General features: G+C 51.5%; 2 protein-coding genes across 3 annotated transcripts in view; both read left to right on the forward strand.

Moving 5' to 3' along the window:
- The window catches only part of Ethe1 (ETHE1 persulfide dioxygenase), a 16,014-nt gene extending 12,112 nt beyond the window's left edge, over positions 1-3,902 (forward strand). For both annotated transcript variants that reach the window (XM_021168714.2, XM_021168715.2), the window contains 4 exons: positions 1,217-1,346; positions 2,852-2,941; positions 3,330-3,446; positions 3,700-3,902. In XM_021168714.2, the coding sequence (XP_021024373.1) occupies positions 1,217-1,346; positions 2,852-2,941; positions 3,330-3,446; positions 3,700-3,752 (390 nt within the window). In that variant the 3' untranslated portion in view covers positions 3,753-3,902. The remainder of the gene's footprint in view (positions 1-1,216; positions 1,347-2,851; positions 2,942-3,329; positions 3,447-3,699) is intronic.
- A 1,820-nt stretch (positions 3,903-5,722) lies between these two features.
- On the forward strand, positions 5,723-24,137 carry Phldb3 (pleckstrin homology like domain family B member 3). Its single transcript, XM_021168360.2, has 16 exons — positions 5,723-5,930; positions 6,148-6,589; positions 7,491-7,673; positions 7,867-8,004; positions 11,817-11,945; positions 12,348-12,506; positions 13,862-13,972; positions 14,103-14,186; positions 14,793-14,906; positions 18,845-18,944; positions 19,087-19,177; positions 19,267-19,354; positions 19,614-19,670; positions 21,325-21,556; positions 22,139-22,224; positions 23,713-24,137. The coding sequence occupies exons 2-16, from the start codon at positions 6,356-6,358 to the stop codon at positions 23,845-23,847; spliced, it is 1,941 nt and encodes a 646-aa protein (XP_021024019.1). The 5' UTR covers positions 5,723-5,930; positions 6,148-6,355; the 3' UTR covers positions 23,848-24,137.
- The last annotated feature ends 704 nt before the right edge of the window (positions 24,138-24,841 follow it).

Here is a 24,841-nt window from a genome sequence, read left to right on the forward strand (position 1 = left end):
CTCTGTGTAGCCCTGGCTGTCCTGGAACTCACTCTGTAGACCAGGCTGGCCTCGAACTCAGAAATCTGCCTGCCTCTGCCTCCCAAGTGCTGGGATGAAAGGCCTGCACCACCATTGTCCGGCTAGACTAATTTCAAGATTGCACTCCTTCTGCCTCAACTATTCTAGTCCTGCAGGAGTGCGCTGCCATGTCTAGCACAAGGATCACACTGTAGAAGAGTCTTTACCGCCTGTAGTATCTGGATATCAAGCTTTTGGTTTTGCCTCAGGAAGTCTTTTTGAAATACCACGAAGCTTCTTTCCCAAAGCATAACTCATTTTTTATTACGTTTATTTATTTATCTGTCTGTGTGTGCGTGTGTGCACAGCATGACACACATGTGAAGGTCAGAGGGCCACTTGAGGGAGCCCTCCTAGGGGTAGAACGCAGGCCTTCAGGTTTGGCAGCAAGCACCTTTACCTTCTGAGCCCTGGCCAGCCCAGCTGTAGGACTCTGGATGCTAATTTAGTCTTTGTTTTCTTGTGGTGCTGAAGAGCCAATCCAGAGTCTGTGTGTGCACAGCCTGCTGAGCTCGTACCCCCAGCTTGCTGTTTATGTTTCTATTTTCTTGTTGAGATGCAAACTTTCTTTGTATCCAGTGCATGATTGCTGTTACACATGCATGTTGCTGGCTATCTGGCTCCCTTCTCTTCAGAACCCATTTGTGGTAATTTTGCTCTTCAGAACAGCAGGCTGGGCTGGGGACATGGCTCAGTTAGCTGCCAAAACACTTGGCTAGCGTACACAAAGCCTGGATTTCATCCCTAGTACTGTATAAACCAAACCTGGTGGAGCAGGCCCATGACCGCAGATCTCGGGGGTAGAGGTAGGAGGACCGGAAGTTTAAAGTCATTGATTTAATAGCAAGCATGAGCTCACTCTGGATACAGGAGATTCCGTCTCAAAGAGGGATGGAAGGAAAGAAAGAAGATTTCAATGTGATACCCCCACACCCACAAGATAGGTCTTGTCTTGTGGCTCAGGCTTGCCCTTGAAGCTGAGTTCTCCCACCTCAGCCTGGAGTTGGTGTGTGTGCCTCCTGACCGTCCCTCAGATTAACTTTAAGCAAAACGGTCCCTGTATTCCTTTATCCAGTGGTGTTCCTTGGGTGGATGGGGCTTTTGGGGATCAGTGAGGCTTTCTGGTGACTGTCTCTATGCACTGCATCCCTGCCAGGCTTTGGAGACTCGGGCCAGCCCCGGCCACACCCCAGGCTGCGTCACCTTTGTCCTGAACGACCAGAGCATGGCCTTCACTGGAGATGCCCTGCTGATCAGAGGGTGTGGACGGACAGACTTCCAACAAGGTAACCCGCTTCTTTATCCAGCCCAAGGTCTCCGTGTAATGGTGTGTGTGAGAGTGTTAATAAGCAGCCAGAAGATAGGATGATGTCTGTGTGTTCAAGGCTAGGCTGGTCTACATAGTAAGTTCCAGGATAGTCAGGGCTGTGTGTAGAGAGACTTTGTTTCAAAAGGAAAAGAAAGAATGAAAGTAAGCTGGGGTTGGTGGCGCAGCAGGCCTTTAATCCCAGCACTTGAGAGGCAGAGGAAGGCGGATTTCTGAGTTCGAGGCCAGCCTGGTCACAGAGTGAGTTCCAGGACAGCCAGGACTGCACAGAGAAACCCTGTCTCAAAACAAACAAACAAACAAACAAAAAAACAAACAAACAGGAAAGAAAGAAAGAAAGAAAGAAAGAAAGAAAGAAAGAAAGAAAGAAGCAAGTCACGTGAGGCTCTGTAGCTCGGTGGGTAGAGTGGGCATCTAGCATACAAGAAGCCCAGGCCTCAATCCTTATACCTCATCAGCTGAGTGTTAACTGAGCCATGTGTTTAACACAGCTCAGGAGGTGGAGGCAGGAAAATCAAGAGTATGAGGTCATTTTGACACACACACACACACACACACACACACACACACACACGCAAGCATACATGAAGGTTGTTCTTGTACGTTGCTTAATTGTTAGGGGGCAGTGTAACTTTCAGGGTTTAGCTTTAGGAAGCACATAGGTTGAAGGGTTCCTCCTAATCTCCTCCTTTCACCTATCAGCCTGAACCGAGGACCCAGAAATTCTTTCCGTGTGCTCGTGCTGTGTAGGTGCACGTGGCTGGGGCTGTGATAGGAGGCCAGCAGCGCGTGTCAGGTCGTTTCTCTGTTCGCGTCACCTTGTTTCCTTGGGACATGGTCTCAATGAGCCTGGCCCTGTGCTGCCAGCCAGTAAGCCTCAGTGGTCCTCCCGCCTCTGCTGCTTACAGCGCAGGTGCAGGAGCTACAGGAGCATAGGCCACACCCTCCCACGGGTGCTAAGGATCTGTACGGGAGCATAGGCCACACCCTTCCACGGGTGCTAGGGATCTGAACTAGTCTTGAGGCTTGATAGCAAGCACTTTTACTCCCTAAGCATTCCTCAAGGCCCAGGACGCAGAACTTCTTATTCAAACCCCTGCATCTCCTTCTCCTGGTGCTCATGTCTTGAGTCTTACCTTTAGTCCACCTTCCTGACGTAGAGCCCCCTTACTTCACCTCCCCAGTGAGGATGCCACAACCCCTGGTACTTCAGGCTCTCAGCCAGACCTTATGGAATCACCCAAATGGATTTATTACCATTTCCCAGGTCTTCATATATGTTGTCCCACCTCCTACAACGCCCTTCCCCTTCTGTGTCTCCAAGACACGTGGGAATGCTTGGCAGGAGATGAGAGATTGGGTTTAGTCATAGTACCTCCATCCTCCTGTCCTTCTCTGGGAAAGGGGATCAGGGAGCGCCTCTTGTCTCTTTGATCCGCTGACCTGTACGTTTTCTTTCCTCAGGCTGCGCTAAGACTTTGTACCACTCTGTGCACGAGAAGATCTTCACACTTCCAGGCAACTGTCTAATCTACCCGGCTCACGATTACCACGGTGAGGGCTTGCCCGAGGCCATGACAGGCTGCTGTCGCTTAACGCAGGGAAAATTCCCTCTGCCTGTCATTCTCACGAGGCACGGAGGCAACAGAACCCAGAAATTCCTGTGGCTGAAAAGATTATGTGCTTGGGCGTGCTGTGTGGATGTAGAAACAATAAGACACATCTGCAGGGCATAGGTTTTCCTGGGACATCTCCAGAGATGCGCAGGCAACTGTGGGAACTACATTTCCCATAGTGCCCAAAGAGAGGAGGGACACCTTCTCTGGACCATTCAGAGAAAGGCCAGTTAGTTCTAGTCTAGGGAGACAACCCCAAAGCCTCCTGGGAAATGTAGTTCTTGCGGGCCCATAGTTACTTTCCTTCCCCTCCCCTTTGTGGACAGGGCTCACAGTTTCTACTGTGGAGGAGGAACGGACTCTGAACCCACGGCTTACCCTCAGCTGTGAGGAGTTTATCAAGGTCATGGACAACCTGAACTTGCCCAAGCCACAGCAGATAGGTGAGTTACCCAGGGACGGGACCCTGGGGTCTGAGGAAAGAGTCGTTGGGTAAGAATCTGTGAACCTGAGAGAGGAAGGTCCTGAGCCCCTTGATTTGAAAGGAAGCCTGGGTGCTGGAGCCCTGGGTCTGAGGGAGGAGGACTTAGGGCTAGAACTATCGTCCCTTCTAAGAGCCCCCGAGCATTTCTGGGTGTTGGCGGGACATGAGGCATCCCTGCGTACTTAAAATCATTTGAAGTTTCCTCTTTTCAGACATTGCTGTTCCTGCAAATATGCGCTGTGGGGTCCAGACTCCACCCTCCTGATTCGTCCCAGCCAGCTGCTCACATCCGTTATGAATGCACTAGGTGGGGTGAGAGGAGGGGTGTCATCCCAGGGCCTCTCTCCTCTCCTACCTCTACTCTCACCAGCTACTTGAGCTTCTTAAATAAAGTTTACTTCGTTTTTGCCACGAATCTGAGTTCTGCTTGCTTTCTTGGGGGAAGGAATTATGTTTCCAGATGGATGCCATGCCGAGATTCAGCCCTGGTTTCTCAAAAAGCCAGGGGAAGACGTTGGTAGAACGCTCGCCTAGCATGTATAAAGCCTGAGTTGTGTTCCTTTCTCTGTACTGCATAAAGCAGGCAGGGAGGTGCAGACCTGTCCTCCCTGCACTTGCCGGCTGGAGGGTCAGAAGTTCAAGGTCATTCTCAACAGCAAAGTGAGTTGGAGGCTGCCCTGGGCTATGTAAGACCCTGAATGAATGAATGAATGATAGATAGATAGATAGATAGATAGATAGATAGATAGATAGATAGAAAAGGAAGGAAGTGGGCTGGAGAGATGTCTCCTTGGTTAAGAGCACTGGCTGCTCCTGCAGAGGACCTGGGTTCAGTTCCCAGCACCCACATGGCAGCTGACAACCATCTGTAACTCCAGTTCCAGGGGATCTGGCTTCTGTGGGTACCAGGCATGCACAGACATACATTTAGTCTAGACAGACATAAACGTAAAAGGGGAGGAGGAGACAGAGTTAGCAGTGGTCAGGACCATGGGGGAAGGAAGGAAGGTCTAAGGGAGTGGGGGTGGGGGGACTGGAAGCAGATAGCAGGTTGCACACATCGACGTAGGGGAGGTATTCTCACAGACTTGCATCGCAGCACATAATTCTGTGTGAGCCCCTCCCCTGGGAGTCCCAGGCCAAATGAGCCCCTCTCCACCCCTTAGCTTCCTGATCTGTATAATGGAAACAATAGTAGGATATTTCACTGAACTGATAAATCCCGATGTCTGACTTCTAGCACCCTGCTTCCATGACCAGCTCCCCTGCCCCTGTCACTGCTATTGCCCCTCCTGTATTGCCAAATAGCTATGAGTACAGATCTCGAGAGACAAAGCAGGTAGTAACAGATGTGGGCTGAGAAGGCCGAGAGTGTAAAGCTCTTGCTAACAAGATGACTTGAGTTCCATACCCGAATTCCACCTTGGAAGGCACCACTTCCCAAAGATGTCCTATGAGCTCTTTACATGTTGGGTGCCACGTACATACCTGCACTATCTTTCACATACACAAGTAATAATAATAATAATAATAATAATAATAATAATAATAATAGTCATTTAGAATGCTTGTAGATCCTAGATGTATTTGTTTCCTTCAGCCTCGGTCCCCACAACTGTACAATGGAGACGGTCGATCTCTTTTTTCTATGGGCTGTGGTGTGCTATGACACTGAGGTGTGTCAAATGTTTTGCACAACTCCTGATGTCTAACAGTCGGGTTTTGCATACCAGATATTTTCCTGTTTCTGTCCAGAGAGGAAAGGGTCTGGCTGTGACCTTTAACCTCTGCGCCCCACCCCATAGTAAACTGTGTGCGCGTGGGGCACACTCTGTCTCTGGGCAGATCGCTGACTCAGCCCGGGATACCCCCTCCCCTTGTCCGGCTCCCTAAACCGGTCAGGGCCCTTCCAAAGGGCTTATTAGAGGGGAGAGGCCCCCATCTTCATTCCTATCTTCCTTTGAGGATTTCCTAGGCTTCGGCCTTAGGGAGGCTGCTGTATGCAGGAGGCTAAGAAGCCTGGCCCTCCAGGGGCACCGGAATGGGGGCACCGGAGGCTGAGTGGGAGGTCTGGGCGCTGGGCTCTCTCTGGGTGGGGCTGGAGGGGCCGGGATGGCTGGGTGCCTGGGCTGCGGGCGGGGCAGGCTGCTGGCTCCCTCCTCCCAGGAGAGCTGTCGGACCTGTTGTCCCCCCCCTCCACTTCCGGGCTGCTGGGGAGGGGGACGGGGCGGCCTCTCTCTCCTCCCTCCTTCCAGCCACCTGTTTAGCCGCAGGAGCGGCAGTGCCCAGAGCAGAGCCAGAAAGAAGGTTGACGACCTACGAGGACCTCCTCCCGGGAAGGAACGGAGGCGTTGGGGCCCCAGGCATATCCGGAGAGGTAGACAGTGCCAGCCCCGAGTTCTGGATCTTGGGGTGAGGAGCCTCGGACGCTGATTCCTTACAGGTGGGTCGGGACCCAACTGTGGAGCCCCAAGGAGGAGAGCCTTGTTAGTCCCGAGGAGGTAGAGGAGATGGGATCTCTTGGAGGCAATCCGGGAAACTGGGGAGGGCTGCAGACGGGGTTCAGGGATGACACATGGAGCAAAGGGAAGGCTCAGCGTGCGACGCCCCAGCACGGGGAGCGTTAGGACCCCGGACTCAAATTCTCTTCCCACCTCTAGGTGTGTGTGTCATCTTCGGAGCTGACAGCCTTGCCCCAATCGCGAGCGGGTCCCAGGAAATCTACGCCCTCGGAATGTTCAAAGCCAGTCTCTGAACCTTTGGGTTCCGCCCTCTGGGCAAGCTCACGGCGCTCTAGACCACGCCCACAAACATCAGACCACGCCTCTGAAACCGACCACGCCCACACCACAGGAATCCGAAGCGGCCATGGGGACACCCAGCACCCTAGAAGAGGGCTCCTCGTCGCCACAGGTTTCGGAATGCGCCGTCGAGGTCCAGCCTCAAGGGGCCGTGCAGCCTCAGGGGCACCCCGAAGATCCCCAAGAGCACAAGGAGCCCGAGGCCCCAGCGGAGCTTCCAAGCTGCCCGGGAGCTGGGCGGCAGGCCGAGGAAGAGGAAGAAGTGGAAGAAGGTAGCAGCACCGAGAGTTGCCGCGAAGAGGTGAGGGATCATCCCCCCGGGGGGGCTGTCCAGACGGACAGACAGACACCCAAGACGACACAGAAGAACATAAAGAGAGAGAGACTAGACAGAGACCCAGAGTCAAGGAGAGTTACCCATAGACAGGCAGAAACACCCTGTTAGACAAAGTTGGATTTGAAGCCAGAGAGACCCGGGTAGAAACATAGAAACTAGACAGAGACACAGGGAGTGAGACATAGACCTAAAAGAGAGATACAGGGAAGACACACAGACCCAGAAAAAAGAAATGCCGACATAGAAGAGTCTAAGTCAGAGAGAGGGGCGGGGGGTGGGGGGTGGGGGAGAAGAGCGATCCAGGGACTCTGAGAAAGAGATCCCAAGAGGTTGAGACTCAGGGACAGATGATCTCATAGTGTACAAAGACACTTGCTGTCAAATCTGACGACCCGGGTTCGATCCCCAGAACCCTCATTGATGTAAGGCAAGAATCCTCTGATTTCCACTAGCATTCAGGTACAAAAAAGAAAGAAGGAAAGAAAGGAAGGAATGAAGAAAGAAAAAAAAAGAAAGAATAGAGGAAGAAATGGAAGAAGAAAAAAGAAAAGGAGAGAGAAGAAAGGAAAAAGGAAAAGAAGAAAAGGAAAGGAGGGTAGAAATGAGGAAGAAAGAAAAAAGAAAGGAAGGAAGGAAAGGAAAGGAAACAAGCTCTGTAGTTCAGCTTCAGAGCATGGTGGCTTTGTATGATGGGTTCAGAACCTGCCCGCTTCCCCGCTTCACGGTCTTCCATTCGGACCCGAAAGGAAGTGGTTGAACTAGGCAGCTCGTGACCCCCAGAGGCACTACTGGGGGGTGGGACCAGACCTGTTTGGTGACTAGAGGGGGATGAGACTTGTTCTCATCACACCCTCTCTAATTTCAGCCTGAGGCTACGCCTGCCGCGCAGATTCCAGCCACACCTTCCCCATGCCTCCCTTCTGGGGAAGAGCTGCGGGGGGCGGCACGGCGACTGCGAGGACAGCAGCTGGAGGCACTGACTCGCGTGGCTCTGATGGAGCAGCGGGTGAAGGAGTTACAGCGCCAGAAGAAGGAATTGAGGATCGAGGTGAGGATGGGGAGCTCTTGGGAAGTCAACCGGTGAGGGAACCTGCGAGCCAAGACACCGGGTCCATTCTAAGCTGTAGGATCCTTTTTGATAAGCAGGTGCTCAAGGCCCGAGGCCTTTTCCAGATTTCCCATCTCCCAGCCCCTTCCTCCACTGGCTGCTGCACCCAAATTCTCGCTTTGTTTTTTCGCAGATGGAGGTGGAGGTGGCCCTGCTCCGGGGTGAGCTGGCCGGGGAACGAGTGGCCGCTCGCCGGGAGGAGGAGCAGCTGCGGGAGCTGCTGGGCCAGCGGGTGGAGACCCAGCCGAGCAGCCAAGAACAGCGGGAGCAGGTTGGTGTGACCAGCGACTCCATCCTCATGTTCCTTTCTTCTGGGCTTCGTCTTCCGGGTTGGAACACCCTCTGGTCAGACCTAATAGTTGTCCTTGGTCTTCAGAGAGATTGGATTCCTGTTCCTCGTTTTCCTCCTCTTTCCCAGGCTTGATTTGGATGTCTTTCTACTGAGGTCTCTTTCTTGGCTGTCCCTATAATTTTACAGTTTAATGGTGTACTAGGAAACATTTCAAACCCTTAAAAACTGAATACTCAGTTGGGCTGATGTTCTGTGCTCCTCAGCTTTAGTAGCGATTCCTTTACTATCCTTCTTTCATCTCACCCAGTTCTTCCCTGTCTCTATATCCCTGGATACTAAAAATCTAGATCAACCCTGCAAGGCTGAGCCACGCCCCCAGCCCCTCACTGGGGGATTCTAGGCAGGGGCTCTACCACTGAGCCACACCCCAGCCCCTCACTGGGGGATTCTAGACAAAAGCAAGGGGATCTACCTCTGAGCCCCATCCTCACCTTGTTCCAAGTTTTTTGTTTTTGTTTTTTTGACATTCAAATGCTTTAATTCAGATTTGAACTTATGACTATAATCTTACAGAGAATGTGGGAACAGAAAAATGACTTATACATGGTTTACATAATATGGTCTGGGGGAAACCCGTTGGGACCTCAAAAAATGAGAACCATGCTGAAGGTTCTCAAATCTAGACATAACCTGTCAAAAGAAATGTATTTACCAAACGGAATAAGTAGGCAGAAAAGTTTGCCCCAGCTTCTAATGGCTGAGGCCCTAACATAGCCAAAATTTTAGCAGGCTGTATATAGTCAGTAACTATTCAGTAGGTGCCCGAGCAGATTCTCTTCTTTCCTCCATCAACAAAGTACCTGGAATTATCGACCGGCTCTGCAAGAGAAGACATTCATCAGTAAGTTAAACCCTTAAAGTACTCGGACGCACCCCCAGATTGCGTGAAAGACTTGTTCCAAGTTTTAAATGCTCATTGTAGAAGCCATATTACCTGTATATGTTTTAGCAGGTACCACAGAAAAATGAAAACTTTGTGTGTGTGTGTGTTTTATTTGAGACTTGGTTTCCCTAAGTAGCCCTGACTGGCCTTGAACCCACGATTCTCTTGTCTCAAGTCTCTTGAGTGCTGGGGTTACAGGTGTGCACAGGGCTGTCGTAATTGGTCGTCTCAATTGTTTTGTCTCTAATGGGCCTAGTGGGCCTCCCTTACTTGTCTGCTTCCTATTGCTTGTTGAAGAAACTAGGTCTTCTGGGTGATATTTTATGGTTGGTTTGTTTTGTTTTGTGTTGTCCTAGCTGGTGTCTTACTATGTAGCCTTGGCTGGTCTGGAACTTACTATATAGCTAGACTCACACCATTGGACCTGCTTCTGTCTCTTAAGAACTTTGTTGTTGTTGTTTTGTTTTGTTTTCTTGTTTTTGTTTTTGTTTTTTTTGAGGCAGGGTTTCTCTGTGTAGCTCTGGCTTTCTACTCTGTAGACCAGGCTGGCCTTGAACACAGAGAAATCAGTCTAGCTCTGCCTCCCAAGTGCTGGGATTAAAGGCATGTGCCACCACTGCCTGGCATCTTAAGGCCTTTAAAAAAAGATTTACTATATATTTGTTTATTTGGTGTGTGTGTGTGTGTGTGTGTGTGTGTATTTGTAACATTCATGTGAGTGGTCTTTGATCCCTTAAGAAGGAGAATTCAGAACCCCCAAGGCTGGAGTTACAGGTTGTCTGTTGCCGGTCATGGCTGCTAGAAGCAAGCTCAGCTCCTTTGCAAGCGCAGCGGTGCACATTCTTAACCTGCCCAGTGTTTTGGGTTTTGAGATAGTATCTCAGCCCTGGCTGGCCTTGAACTCTGTATGCAGCTGAGGATGACCCTGAACACCTGTTTTGTTTGTTTTTTCTGCTTCCCTTTCCCTGGGATTTCAGGCAGTACTAGGCCCAGCTGAATTATGTATGTGTTATTCTATAGCAAAAGCAGCTGGTGCTGCCTCCCCATCTCAGCCCTCCTTGTCCTCCTTCACCCTGTTCAGGGTCTGTAGCCCAGACTGAGCCTGGACTTGTGTCTGAGGATGACTTTGAACTCCTGGCCCCTTAGCCTTCACCACCCAAGCCCTGGAATTGCAAGCCTGCGTGACAACGCTCGGCAAGGGTCTGACTCTTCAGTTTGTAGCCAGGATGTGGCTGACCTTGTGCCTGTGGGGCCAGTCACTGCCCCTCTGTTTTCTGGGAGCACGTGGTTGCTTGGCTGTAGAGGCGTGGGGAGGCTACAGCGTGCTCTAATGCTTTCCCACTGTGTCTGAGGGATGTCAGCTCTGAGAGTTCAGACCTCAGTGAGTCACTCTGATCTTAAGACTCTCTTATCTAACAATGTTGACATCCCTCCAGGTCACAGCTTAGATAGGTCTGAAAAAGTCATTGTCAGCTGTGTTTCTGTCTGTCTGTCTGTCCAGGAGCTACGTCTCATCACCCTGAGCCCTGATTTCTCTTGAGGTCTAGTTCTGTTTGTCTATGATTCTGGGCTCTAGTCATTTTTTTCACTCAGACCCAGAAATCTGAGCCCTGAGCCGTACCTGCCTCATACCTAGGGCTCCAGTCCCCAGTTTTCCTCCCTCTACTCTGGGATCCTGGCCCCAGCCCTTCTCCCTCAGACCCATGGGCCCAGGACCAGCCTGTCCTCCCTGAGACCTCGGGTCCAGCTGTTTTCCCTCAGTCTATGTTGCCCCTTACCTACCATCCTGGAAACCCCTCTTCTCCACAGTGTGATCTTGGTGTCCCTCCCAGCACCAGACTATAATCCTGTCCCTGGCCCTGCATGCTCCTCCCCCTCCCCTTTGAGACCAACACTCAAACACCATGCTCCCTCCCTGTCTTCTCTCCTTATTTCTTTTCCAGTCACACTTCCCAGGCTTGGCTTAGTCTTGCACCTTTATTGCTGAAAGTCCTGAACATGGAGATCTGTTCGTATTTCCATAACTTCACGTTTAACCCCAGTGTTAGCATTTGACCAAACCAAATATGAACTATACATACGACATGTCATCCCTGACTGTTGCATGAGATACACCTGGTCTGGGGGCGTGGCTCAGTGGTAGAGCCCCTGCCTAGAATCCCCCAGTGAGAGGCTGGGGATGTGGCTCAGTGGTAGAGCCCCTGCCTAGAATCCCCCAGGGAGGGGCTGGGGTGCGGCTTGCAGTGCAGTATGGGTATATCATACATGCGATTCAGTCCACTATGCTGCAAAAAGCCTAAATGAATCAACAATAATAATAAAGAGCAGGGACGAAATGGAGTCCATGCTGCAGGTTCCCATGTGGCCGGTCTCAGTGCCTCACAGTGCCCAGGTGAAACAGCTTTGTGCTCTGCTGGAGGGCAGGGCCTGAAGCTGGCCTACCTTAGCTCTCCATTTTCACACAGCATGACTGTGTTTTTACACTTCTGCCTTCATTTGTCCCTCCTGTTGTCCCTCTCTCCTCTCAACCCCCTTCCTTCTTCTATTCGCTTCCTCCCTCCCTTCTTACCTCCCACCCTTACTTCCTTTGTAAGGTCTGGCTCTATGACCCAGGCTAGCTTTGAACTTGCCATTCTCCTGTCTCCACCTGTCAAGTGCTGGGTTTATAGGCATATGCCACCTTCTCTGGCTGTCTCTGGTTTCTTGCACTGTGTCCTTGGTAACTCCTCTGGGGCAGGGCCATAAAGCATATCTGGGGGTCCTGCGTGAGGAGCAGACACCCCAGCAGGGCCTGGGTCCTGGTTGGAATGCTTCCTTGCCTGAGTCCACAGCCTGCTTGTTTTCTCAGGAACAGCGGCAGCTGAGCCAGGAGCGGGATCATGTGGAGAGTCTCCGCCAGAGACTTAGGGAGGCACAAGGACAGCTTGATTCACAGCCAGAGGACCAGAGAGAGCGGCTTTCACAAGGGGTACAAGAGGTAAGGGCTCTTCGGACCTGCTTAGAGATGGATTCCATGTCTGCCTTCCAGTAGGACCCAAAAGTCTTGGCCCAGATCTCTTCCCTCAAACCTAAGAGTCTAGCCCCCCCCCCAAAAGAGTCTAGGCCCCAGCCCTTCTCCCTTAGATGTGAGGTTCTAGGTTCTAGCCCTCCTCCCTCAGATGTGGGGTTCTAGGCCATAGTCCTCCTCCCTCAGATGTGGGGATCTGGGCCCCATCCCTCCTCCCTTGGGTCCATGAGTCCAGGCCTCAGCCCTTCTTCTGACCCAGAGGCCCTGACCTGTCTTCTCCCTTAGATCTAGGGGCCTGGCTAAAGCCCACCAGCTCACTCCTTCCTCAGGGTTAGGGATCCAGTCTCCAGTCCCTTGTGTCCCCACCCTCAGATCAGAGAGCAGCTGGATGCAGCCCAACGCACCTATGAGGATTTGGAGTTCCAGCAGCTGGAGCGGGAGAGCCGCGTGGAGGAGGAACGGGAAAGCCCCGCTGTCCCAGCTCCAGACTCCAAGGTCCGGGAACTTCAGGCCAGTGTGGCCCAGCACAGGGTGAGTTCTCCAGACCAGTCTGCCTCTCCCCCATTGCCGTGATGGTTCTGAGACAATCACCGTGTCAGACGTGGTGATAGCCATCTGTGAGCCACCAACTCCTTCCGGTGGGATCTGAGGTGCATCCTATTGCTTTCTCTTACGCTGTAACTGAGGATGGTGAGGGCCAAGGTGCTCACATCATCTTCCCCACTTCGTTCATAAAGGGAAGTGCTGGGATTTTTTTTTTTTTTTTACTTTTCAATTTATTTATTTATTTATTTATACATGTGTCAGAGCGTGCATGCATGCCACTGTATTCATAGAAGTCAGAGAGCGGGAGCCCATTCTTCCACTTTATTCCCTGGGATTGAACTCATGTCGTGAGGTGTGGCAGCAAGCCCCTTTACCTTCTGAGCCCCAGCCACCCAATCATTCTGTCAGTTTTCTGTTCAGAGTTTGGCCTTGTCCTGTGGGGGCAAGCTTAGCTATACGGCTCAGCTTCCCATTTGTGGTTAAACAGTTCTGACTGGGGTCTCCCTCCCACACCTCTTCCGGCAGATAGTCGTCCTTTCTCTTTTCCTTCCGTTGGTTTCTGTCTGCGTGGGGCCCAGGCTGCCTAGAACCAGCTGTGTAGCTGAGGATGACTCTAAACTTGTAATCCTCCTGCCTCAGCCTTCCGAGTGCTGGGACTGCAGATGTGCTCCACCACACCCAGTTTTTGCTGAGGGTGGAACCCAAGACTTCAAGCCTCCCAGGCAAGCACTCTGTCAACTATGCCACATACCCAGACCCTTTGGATTTTGAGATAGGGACTCTGTAGCCAAGGCTGGCCTAGGACTCACTATGAAGCCCAGGCTGGCCTCATATCAGAGACAATTCTGCCTCTGGCTCTTGGGTGTTATAATCACTTATGGCTCCCCTTTCTCTGTTCTTTAAGTTAGGATGATGATGATTACGGTTGGTTTTTTTTTGGGGGGGGGGTTCGAGACAAGGTTTCTCTGTGTAGCCCTGGCTGTCCTGGAACTCACTCTGTAGACCAGGCTGGCCTGGAACTCAGACATCTGCCTGCCTCTGCCTCCTGAGTGCTGGGATTAAAGGTGTGCACCACCGTTGAGGCCTGCAAGACACTCTTAACTTCGGCGCCCCTCTTTCTGATCTTGATGAGTTTCTGGGTCTCCCTTGGCATTTGTCACCAACCCTAGATGTCTTCTGGGCCCTGGCCTCCAAAAAAAAGAACTCCCAGGGGGCTTAGTGACAGCTCTCCTCCCCAGTGCCTGAGGTATCCAGGTGGGGGTGGGGATACGGGGCACCACGGAGAGTAGTCTCGAGTCCCGGGCAGACAAGTGAATGACCAGAATGGGGGTCCCCTGCAGCGCCGCATCCAGGTCTTGGAGGAGCAGCTCAGGTCTCTGGGGGAGCAGATGGCTGCCGAGAGCTGGGGGCTGAGCAGGAAGAAGGAGGAAGCTGTTCAGGCTCTTACACAGGTGCGTTTTTCCCGAGACCTGCCCCACCTCCTTGCCTCCCAGCTCCAGGTGCCCAGATAGTCCCCAATGTCAGATGTTCTATGGGTGTGGCCCTTCTGCCTGTGTTCGCCAAGACCCCTCCTTCTCCTAGGAACGGAGCCGGCTGTTCGAGCTCAATTGCCTGCAGGGAACATGTGGTGGGGACTTCTCTGAGCCCGACCAAGCACTCACCAAGGTAGGGGATTTCCTGTCCCTTCTGGTCCTCCTCCTTCAGACCGGGCACCTGGGTCCCAGCCCCTCACACCTTCAGGAATCAGGAATGTGAGCTTCTGGCCCCTCCTCCCTCAGACTTGAGTCTAGGCCAGCTCTCCCTTAGACCTCAGAACAAGGATGGCTCGGGCTGGGAGACTGAGCAGTGAGGACTGTTTTCTGGCTCTCTTGTGATTAGACCTTCCCTTTTCCATCTAAGAAGTGGACTGGTGCTGGCAGTCTGGTGCTAGAGCGTCTGTAAACTGTCAGTGCTGTGTGTGTGTGTCCTGAAACCAAGCCCCTACTGTGCGGGCATGTGTGATCTGTCTGCATGTATGTATGTGTATCACATGCATGCCCAGTACCCAAAGAGGCCAGAAGAGGGCACTGGATCCCCTGGGCCTGGAGTTAAAGATGGTTGTGAGCCTCCATATGGGTTGCTGAGAATCAAATCTGGGTCCTCTGGAAGAGCTGCCAGTGCTTTTAACCACTCAGCCACCATCTAGCCACCTCTCTAGTCTCCCCTAACTCCACCCCACCCCCTGCCCCAACCCTAGCCCTGACTTTCCCATAACCGTTGCTCTCTTTCTAGCTGCTGTTCACACAGAAGACCGACCGCCAGCTGCTGGTGCTGCAGGACCCCACTGCGCATGCTGCTGCCAGCTCCACCTCTTCTTGCCTCTTCTCGGTGCGCAGCTCCCTGCAGGTACTGCCCCTCTCTGTTTGCGCATGTGCACACTGGGGAGGGAGGGGCTGGCAGGAGAGGTCCATCAGGCGCCTTCACTGCTACTCTCTGCCTAGGGATGAGGGGATGGAAGGATGATTGGGAAAAGTTGCTCACAAGATATTAGATTAGATGACTTGAATTTATTCTTATTATAAATCCTTTTTTTCATAACACCACGTCTCCCATGCAAGATGGGGTCCTGTAACCGAAGAGTGAAATTTAAGAGTGACCAACAGGCTACTTTAATGAGGTCTTCTCTCTCTACCCCTCCTGATCCAGCATTCTGCCTCAGTTTCTTATATATATCAAATACACATACATACACATGCGTGTCTGGTGGCCTCAGAGTCCAAAAGAGGGCATCAAATCTCCTAGAAATGAAGTTGCAGAGGGTTGTGAGCCCCCATGTGGGTGCTGGGGATCAAACCTCAAAGCCAGGACCTCTGGAAGAGCAACCAGTGCTCTTAACCACTGAGCTATCTCTCCAACCCTGCCGATTACTTTAAACAATGTTTGTTGGCAATTTGTTTTCCCTTTTGATAATGGTGTACATGTTCACTAGACTATTCTTATTTGGCAGAATTGGGTTTCCTTGGTGTGTGTTCTTATTTTTAAAATTTATTTATTTTATGTATATGAGTACACTGTAGCTGTACAGATGGTTGTGAGCCTTCATGTGGTTGTTGGGAATTCAATTTAGGACCTCTGCTCTCTCTGGTCGGCTCTGCTCATTCCGGTCAACCCTGTGTGTGTGTGTGTGTGTGTGTGTGTGTGTGTGTGTGTGTGTGTGTGTGTGCGCGCGTGCGCGCGTGCTTATTCTAAAGCCTGGACTGTGGCGTCTAGACAGGGTCCATCTGAAGTGCTGCTGGAGCCATAGCCCCTGTTCTGTGGCTGCCTCTTCACTTTGCTGTTCTTGCCTGCTGTATGAAGGCTTTTTAGTTCTACAAAACCCTGTTTCTCAGTCCTCAGAATTATTCCCGGTACTGTTTGAACTCTTTTCAAAAAGTTCTTGTTTATGCCTGTATCTTGAGTATTTTCCCATAACAGTCAAAGTGGCTAAGGTTTTATTTTAGACTAGTTTATCTTATTTTATGTGTATGAGTGTTCTGCCTGTGTTTATGTGTGTGCTATACATACATGCAGTACCTGTGATAGCCAGAAGAGGGAGTCATATCCCCTGGAACTGGAATGGTAGATGGCTGTGAGCCACTGTGTGGGTGCTGAGAATTGAACCTGGGTCCTCTGGAAGAGCAGCCAGTGCTCTTAACTGCTGAGCCATCTCTCCAGCTCTTTATTTGTGAGGGTCTCACTCTGTAGCCCAGGCTTCTGTCCTGTTTGCACATCCTCCCATATATTGGAAAACATCTTTCATGTGTGTTTAGTGGTGCATGCTTGTAATCCCAACACTCAGGAGGCAAAGGAAGGAGGGAGACCCAGGCCAGCCTTGGCTACATAGAGAGATGCTGTCTCATAATAATAAAACTAAAGCCAGGGGGCTGGTGAGATGACTCAGTGGGTAAGAGCACCGGACTGCTCTTCCAAAGGTCCAGAGTTCAAATCCCAGCAACCACATGGTGGCTCACAACCATCCGTAACGAGATCTGGCGCCTCTTCTGGAGTGTCTGAAGACAGCTACAGTGTACTTACATATAATAAATAAAAATCTTAAAAAAAAAAAAAAGAATACAGGAGTTACTAAAGATTAAACTAATAAAAACAAACAAACAAACAAACAAACAAAAAACTAAAGCCAGGGAGATAACAGGCTCCTGTAACTCCAGCACTTAGGAAGTGGAGGAAGGATTGTGAATTTGAGGCTAGCCTAAGCTACAGCAAAATTTAGGGCCAGCCTAGGCTACACAACAAGATCCTATCTCTGAATGGATACATAAATAAATAAATAAAAACTAAAATTAAAAAAGCAAATAATCTCTAGATAGCTCTTTTTTTAAAAGGAATTCAGCATATTGTATTTATTTTTTTAAAGATTTATTTTTTATGCATATGAAAGCTCCATCTGCATGTATACCTGCAGGCCAGAAGAGGGCATCAGATCCCATTATGGATGGTTGTGAGCCATCATGTGGTTGCTGGGAATTGACTCAGGATCATTGGAAGAGCAGCCAGTGCTTTTAACCGTTGCTCCATCTCTCCAGCCCTCTAGATGACTCCTAGTCTCCAGTGGGAGGTCATGTTTTGCCAGTAGCCAGCATGCTGTCTTGTTTTGGCAGTTTCTGTCCACTGTGTATTGGGTCTGGGGATACAGAGCCATGGCCAGCTGTATGAAATTGAGTAGATAATAAACTTTTTAAAAATATTGGTCACTTAAAGATTTTTTTTTTTATGCAGGCTCTCATATAGCCCAGGTTAGCCGCAACCATACTGAAATGCTCCTGAGTGCTAGGATCAGAGTCGTGTAGCACCATGCTCAATTATATGTGATGCTGGGGGGTCAAACCCAGGCCTTTGTTGGGCCAGCACTCTACTGAGAAACATCCCCAGTCCTTTAAACTTTTTTATTTTCTCTGATTCTGGGAGTTAAAGTTAGGGCCTCGGTGCCCTGAGATGGGACAGTTAGCTGGTGGCTTTCCTAGGCAGTGCTCCGTGACCTCTGGCATCCACATGTACATGGGTCTCTATGTACGCTGAGTCTGCAGTGAGCCGAAGCACAGCATTATGGTAGAAGGGCCTGACAGAGCAGGGGCTGTTCACTAGTGCCAACCGGGGAGCAGAGAGCACAAGTGTGTGTGTGTGTGTGTGTGTGTGTGTGTGTGTGTGTGTGTGTGTGTGTGTAAGAGAGACAGAGACAGAGAGAAACCGGCTCAGAAGATGCCCCAAGAAACCTACAGAGAGACCCCATCTCTTGTTGGTGTGTGTGTCCCTGTTTATGTATGCCCTCGCCCATGTGGATGCCAGAGTTAACTCTGCTCCAGCTCCTGGGGAGCTTGGTTGGTTTTAAAGGTTTATTTCTAGCCAGGTGCGGTGATACCACCACACCTTTTATCCCAGGACTCCAGAGACAAGCAGGTGGATGTCTGTGAGTTTGAGGCTATCCTGATCTACTTGGAGAGTTTTGGGCCTCTGGAACTGCTGTATGCGTTCTTAGCCATCACTCAGTGCCCCTGACCCCTAAGTGTGTGTGTGTGTGTGTGTCTGTGCCTGGGTGAATATGTGCACATGAGTGCAATACCCACAGAGACCAGAAGAGGGCTTTGATCCCCTGAAAGTGGAGTTACTGGTGGTTGTGAGCTGCCAGACATGAATGCTCGGAACTAAACTTGGGTTGTTTGCATGAACAGTCAGTGCTCTTAACTTCTGACCCATCTCTCCAGCTGCCTCCCCCAACCCCGTTTTTTTGAGGCGGGGTCTCTCACTGGGTTCTGAGGTTTACAGGTCAGGCTAGGCCAGTAACATCCAGGTATCCATCTGTTTCTGCCTCCCCAGAGGCCACCACACCCGATTTTCTTTCTCACATTTATTTGTTGACTGGGGAGCCGAGTGGCGGGTGGAATGCATAATTAGGCATACCCTGAACATCACCGAACAGCCAGTGGGAATCATCAGTCTTCCTGTTCCGCTGCACAGGGCTTGAACTCAGGCATTAGACGTGGCAGCCTGGGCTTGAGCCATCTTGCTGGACATTGACTCTTCCTGCATGTGTGGATGTCTGGTTCTCATGCTAACATGCCAACTCTTTCTGAGCCATGTCGCCAGCGTTCGTTCGTCTTGTAGTTTGCACCGCCTCCAAGTGATGTCAACAGATCAGGAATGCACTAACGGGTTAACTGACTTATAGAGCTGGAGCCTTTCCACCCACTCACCCCAGAGCATACAGCTGTCAGGGAGGCCATTATCCTAAGGACCTCTGGGGCAGCCTACCTTACAAACACAACCTTTGTTTGTGTGTGTGTTTTCAGGGGTCTATTGGTCTCCAGAGGACAGGAAGCCTGCCCCGGAGGAGGGGAGACAGGGCCAGCCAGAGGGGATCCTCCCGGCCTTTGTCCCTCCACTGTACAGGTAAGGACACTTCTGTTCCCCGCCTGCCCCCGCCCTCAGCCATCCTAGGCAGAGGATGGAAAAATTGCTTGGGTGTTGGCTGGAGAAACAGAGGGGCAAGGCAGGAAACACCTGGCCCCACATCCCGTGCCCTCTTCCTCAGGACCTCTGGAGGCCTCAGCTCTTTCACAAGCTGTGGGGACCCCTGGGAGACACCCTCTCTATCAGCTGCTCAACTGTGGCCCTGGGAATAGGTGAGGCATGAGGGGAGGGGGGAGAGGGATGGGGGAGGGGGAGGGGGAGGCCAGCCGAGGTGACCATTCTCTCTGCTTTGTCCGCTTAGACACTCGGTGCTTCGTTCAGACATCGCACACATGGAACGACTCCTGCAGCTGGCTGTGGCCGAGAGGGAACGTCTGCTCAAGGACAGGGTGAGACTGCAGGCCCTGCTCCTTAGAAAGGGGGCATTTGACGCCACTCCTTTACATGCACAGACTCAGCCCTCCTCCCTCAGACCCAGGGCTCCAGACCCCAGCCTCCTCCCTCAGACCCAGGGCTCCAGACTCAGCCCTCCTCCCTCAGACCCCTGTATTATCTTATTCAGACATTCAGAACAAGGCCCCCCTTATTCAGACATTTCTCTGTCTTACGGGTTGGGGTCCTGCTTGATTCTCCCTCATGAATCCACAGGAAGGGATGAGAAGAAGCCGAGAAAGTTCCACAGGCCCTGCTGTTCCTGCCATCATGGTTAGTCCCCTCTGTCCCTTCTGGGTGCTTTTGCCTCTTGGCTTTTGCCTTTTATTATATGCCACCATCTCCTGTCCTCCAACCAAAACGGTCCTGCTCCACCCTTAAAGAGAAGTCCAGGGGTTCCGTTCCTACTCAGGTTTCACTCCCGAGTGCATGGTCTTTGCTGAGGTAACTGACTCCATCTTTTTTTTTTTTTTTTTTTAAGATTTCTTTATTTTATTTATGAGTTCACTGTAGGTGTCTTCAGACACACCTGAAGAGGGCATCTGATCCCATTACAGATGGTTGTGAGCCCCATGTGGTTGCTGGGAATTGAACTCAAGACCTCTGGAAGAGCAGTCAGTGCTCTTAACTGCTGCGCTATCTCTCCAGCTCCATCCTTTTTTTTTTTTTTTCTTTTAATTTTATTTACTGAAGTTGTGAGTAGTCAGGCAGGTGAGCAGGCGCCTCAGTGCACATGTGGAGGTCAGAGGACTTGTGGAAGTCACTTCTCAACTTCTGCTATGTGGGTCCCAGGGATCGAACTCACACCATCAGGTTTGGTGGCAAGCGCCTTTCCCCAGCTGCGTCGTCTCCCCATCCCCGTGTTCTTGTATTCCGTATGTTTGGATTGCTTTGCAGCCTGTGTGTTAATCACAAGCTGCACCCTGAGCTACGATCCCAAATCTTTCTCCTCCTGTCTTTTTCTTCCTGTCCGTATGCCAGTAACTATTTCAGCTGTTATTATAGACGAAGAGTAAACATTTGTGGCAGTTTAAAAAAAATTAATTATAGAAAGACTCAAGAAATGTGGCACGAAGGCCCAAGTTCTATCCCCGGAACGACATAAACTGTTGTGGTGATTTATGCGTGTAATCCCAGCACTTGGGAGGTAGAGGCAGGAAGGTCAGAAATTCAAAGATTGTCTTCCACTACAGGGCCAGCATGGGCTACGAGAGACCCCTGCCCCTCCTGCCTCAGAGAGCCAGGGAGCAGGAAGGGCGTTGTACCCTTCAGGGTTGTTCTGCACAAACTTGTCCTCATTAAAAATGCAGCACCAGGAACATCACTTATTAAGCAGCCCCTGTGGAGTACATTGTGTGTCCCTGCCGTGCTCCTATGCACAGACAAGCATGTCTCCGAGATTCGAGCCGCCACGATCAAGGGCTGACTGGTGGGGAGGGTGCAGAGCTACCCCACGTTCACTGTAGGGAACTGGGGCTCTCTCGGGTGGACACAGTCCATGAAAGTGGCTCACTTAGGAGGGTAAGGTTCACTGTCCCAGGCCTGCCTCACAAACTCTGTGACTGATGGGACTCTTGTGTCAAGTGGAGACTCTGTCTTTGGTTTTGGTTCGGCTTTTGACATGCTTTCTGTAGCCCAGGCTGGCTTTGAACTCACTATGGAGCTGAGGGTGACCTTGAACTTCTGCTCCTCCTGCCTCTACTTTCCTCGTGCTGAGATGACAGGCACACACATTCTCTGTTACCCTGCTTTTAATCAGCGGCTATAGCCCTCGAAATCATGACAGTCCTGCCTCAGCCTCCCCCGTGAGCCACACACGCCTGGCTTCACGATGGTGGGTGTTAGTATCTTTGCAAAGGCTGCATGGAGCTCATTGTCTAGGCTGCAATCCCTCCCTGCTCAATGACCCCTTCTCTGTGCTCTGCAGGCCCCGCCCCCGCCCCCACCACCACCCCCACCAAGCCCTCCAGGTCCCCAGGTCCTGGACCTCCCACAGCACCTGGAACGCTGGGGCCACAATCCGGAAAGCTGCCCCCACTTGCGGGTGACCGGGGGCTGCTGTCGTGGGCCCCTGGTGAAGATGGGCGGCCGCATTAAAACTTGGAGGAAACGCTGGTTTTGCTTTGACCGGCAGGCGCGCCGTTTGGCTTACTATGCCGGTAAGCTGGGAGGCCAGGAGTTGGAAAATCAAGACACACACACACACACACACACACACACACACACACACACGCACGCACGCCCCCCCCCCCCTGCCCACCACTTCCCGGCTGCCACTAGGACCAGGGGTTAGGCTCCCAACCCCTTCCATACACCCTAGAGTCTAGGTTAAAGCCATTCTGTCCCATAACAACTCCCAAACCCCTTCTCCCTAAGCCACCCAGAATCCCCCCAGCTTCCACTCACTAACACAGAGGAGTTTGGCTCCGTTCTGGCTCCAGATGGGAGCCTAGACCCATGCTCTAGTGACCCAGTGACCCACCCACTCGAACACCCAGAGCCCAGAATATCCTTTCTTTCCAGGGGGCCTCAGGTGCTCTAGGACTTCCTTCCCTGGACCCATCTCCAGGCTTATGTAGTCTCTAGACCTGTCTCACATCTAGCATAGACGTCCACCTCCCTCCAGCCTTGAGGTTATCACACTGTCATAACCTATACTAGTGCCCAATGACTGCAGTACACACACACACACACACACACAGTCTCTAACTAGATCTGTTTCCTCTCTTTCTTCCCACCAGACAAGGAAGAGACAAAGCTCAAAGGCGTCATCTATTTCCAGGCCATCGAGGAAGTGTACTATGACCACTTACGCTGTGCCTTCAAGGTGACCCCCCTACACAGGGCCACGATGCCCTCCTCCTGAGGGCCCATGGCCAAGCCTCAGTCAGCCTTAGCCTATCTCTAGGTCACCCAGGGGAAAGCCACTCTGGCTATACTCACGGTTCAGCACCGGACCATAACTAAAGCTCAGAGCCTGGGGGTGCACTGTACACTCAGTCGGTAGAGAGCTTGTCAAGCATGCACTAAGCCCTGAGTTCGAGCGCCAGCATCGTGTGCACTGGGCACAGTGACACACAGCTGTAACCTCAGCACCAGGAAGGCAGAGGTGGGTGGATCTCTGAGTGTGAAGCCAACCTGGAAAACATAGTGAGTTCCAGAATGGTCAGGGTTCCATGGAGACCCTGGAGGGGGGTGGGGTGGGGTGGGGTGGGGTGGGGTGGGGTGGCATCAGATTCTGGTTTAGCATATGCTTGTAAGTCTAGCACTCAGGAGGCAAGGGCAGGAGTGTCTCAAGCTGGAGGCCCGGGTTATAAGGGAGACAAAACATAAGGGCTGAAAGAAATGTTGGCGGCTGATACTTAGGATCCTCTTTGGAAAGAAGCCAACCATGGTTGGTTGGTTTTCTTTTCCTTTTTCCGTTTCTATTTATTTATTTATTTATTTATTTATTTATTTATTTATTTATTTATTTTTGGTTCGGGGTTTCTCTGTGTGGCCCTGGCTGTACTGGAACTAGCTCTGTAGCCCTGGCTGGCCTCGAACTCACAGAGCTCTACCTGCCTCTGCCTCCCGAGTGCTAGGACTAAAGGTGTGTGCCATCACCGTCCAGCTGTTTTAAAATACATCTTACAGATTTACTTTATCTCATGTGCATGGATGTTATGCCTGCATATATATGTATGCCTGCCCACAGAGGTCAGAGCAGGTCATCGGGTCCTTAGGAAGTGGCATTACAGATGATCGTGAGCACCCACCACATGGGTACTGGGAACTTAGTCTTCGCCAAGAGCAGCCAGTGCTCTCAGCTGCTGATCCATCTCCAGTGCCCAGCTGTGGGGCTTTAAAGGCCACATCGGAATCCCATTTTTAAAAATCTCAAGTCTTAGTTTTTTTCTTACAAAACAACAACTATAACAACAACAAATGGTCACATTTCAGCCCCTTTCCTTGGGACTAAAACCATAATCGATATATGAAGGGGTTTACCCATTTGGTGGTCAGTAAATGTGCTCCAGCTAGGAATGGTGTAATCTCAGCCCTCAGGAGGCTGAGCAGCAAGTCTGAGGCTAGCCTGAGCTACGAAGTCAAACTCACTTTCAAAAAAAGAGGCGGGGTAAAAATTAAAAATCCAGGTATGGTGGCACACACCATTATCCCCACACTGAGGTGCCAGAGACAGATAGATATCTGAGTTCGAAGCCAGCCAGGCCAGTCATTGAAACCTTGCCTCAAAAAAAGAAAAGGGAGCAGGCATTCTAGCCCAGTTTAGGAAGACATTGATCCAGCCACCCTTCCTCCTTGCTTATTCCAGAGCCCCAGCCCCCGCCTGACTTTCTGCGTCAAGACCTACGAACGCCTTTTCTATATGGTGGCCCCCAGCCCGGAAGCCATGCGGATTTGGATGGATGTCATCGTGACAGCTGCGGACGAAAACCACGCCCCCTGACCCCCCAGCGGCCCCGCCCTCTGAGAAAGGAGGTCCCGCGAGCTGCGCCCCTAGACGCACCTTCCGGCCTTTGAGGCCCCGCCCACGTCAGGAAGCTCTCAGCCCCGCCCCTTTGGCCTTCTCCTGGGATTTCTGCAGCCGCTCCTGCTCAGCTGGCCTGAGCCGGGGAGGTCTGGGCTGCCTCTGTCTTCCAGCGGCTGCATCGCCTGGCCCTGGAGGCCCCGCTTGGGGGCAGGAGGAAGAGCACAGGGGTGGAAGGAACTATTTATTGGTGCTCCTCTGATACCGAATTAAACATGGTGAAAAAACAGAGTTGCTGGTGTGGATTCCAGCGCTGAAGTCCTGGGGCCCTGGGCAGGAACGATGAGACTTTCAACCCCTAAGGTCATGCATGGATGGGAGGAGAGATGGGCAGACACGTGGCCTTAATCTTCTGTGATTTGGGGGTTTTTAGTATGTAGGTCTATCTGCCTCTATGCTTTTTTTTTTTTTTTTTTTTTGATCAGCCCGGCTTCGAGCCCGCTCTAGAAACTTATGTACATCCTCCTTCCTGAATTTTCCTTAGGGTTCCCCCTCTGCCCTCTTCCCTTTGTAAGGTTTAAGTTCAGTGGCCCCACCTGAAAGCCCCCCCCATCCCGATTCTCAGATGATCCAGGCACTTTTGAGCCCTCCCGTCGTGCCCTGTGGTTCCCAGTGACACCTGTCATTCCGGGATAGAAGGGAGAGGGACCTTTGCCACCTCTGGGTCATTGCTCATTCAATTTGTTTAGGTACTTAGCCCATCTCCGGTTCCTAACTTACATGAGGCACGTTCCCTCTTCCAGGAAGCCTTCCCTGATTGTCTTGGTTGAGTCATAAATTCAGTTTGCCCATCCTTATTGCAGTCTGACTGTTCTCTCCTGGCCTCGACTGCCCTGGGTTATTCCTGGCAGCAGATCTCCTAGGCTGTCTCATCACTAGTGTGCCCTTGAATACTAGTGTGGTATTGAACTGC

The sequence above is a fragment of the Mus caroli genome, chromosome 7 (assembly GCF_900094665.2).
Source record: "Mus caroli chromosome 7, CAROLI_EIJ_v1.1, whole genome shotgun sequence".
In the NCBI taxonomy this organism is placed as follows: Eukaryota; Metazoa; Chordata; class Mammalia; order Rodentia; family Muridae; genus Mus; species Mus caroli.

Coding starts and splice junctions, on each gene's coding strand:
- Phldb3 (XM_021168360.2), top strand. CDS start 6,356: ATGGGGACACCCAGCACCCTAGAAGAGGGCTCCTCGTCGCCACAGGTT. Junction 7,674..7,866: donor AGAAGGAATTGAGGATCGAG/GTGAGGATGGGG, acceptor GTTTTTTCGCAG/ATGGAGGTGGAGGTGGCCCT. Junction 22,225..23,712: donor ACTTACGCTGTGCCTTCAAG/GTGACCCCCCTA, acceptor TGCTTATTCCAG/AGCCCCAGCCCCCGCCTGAC.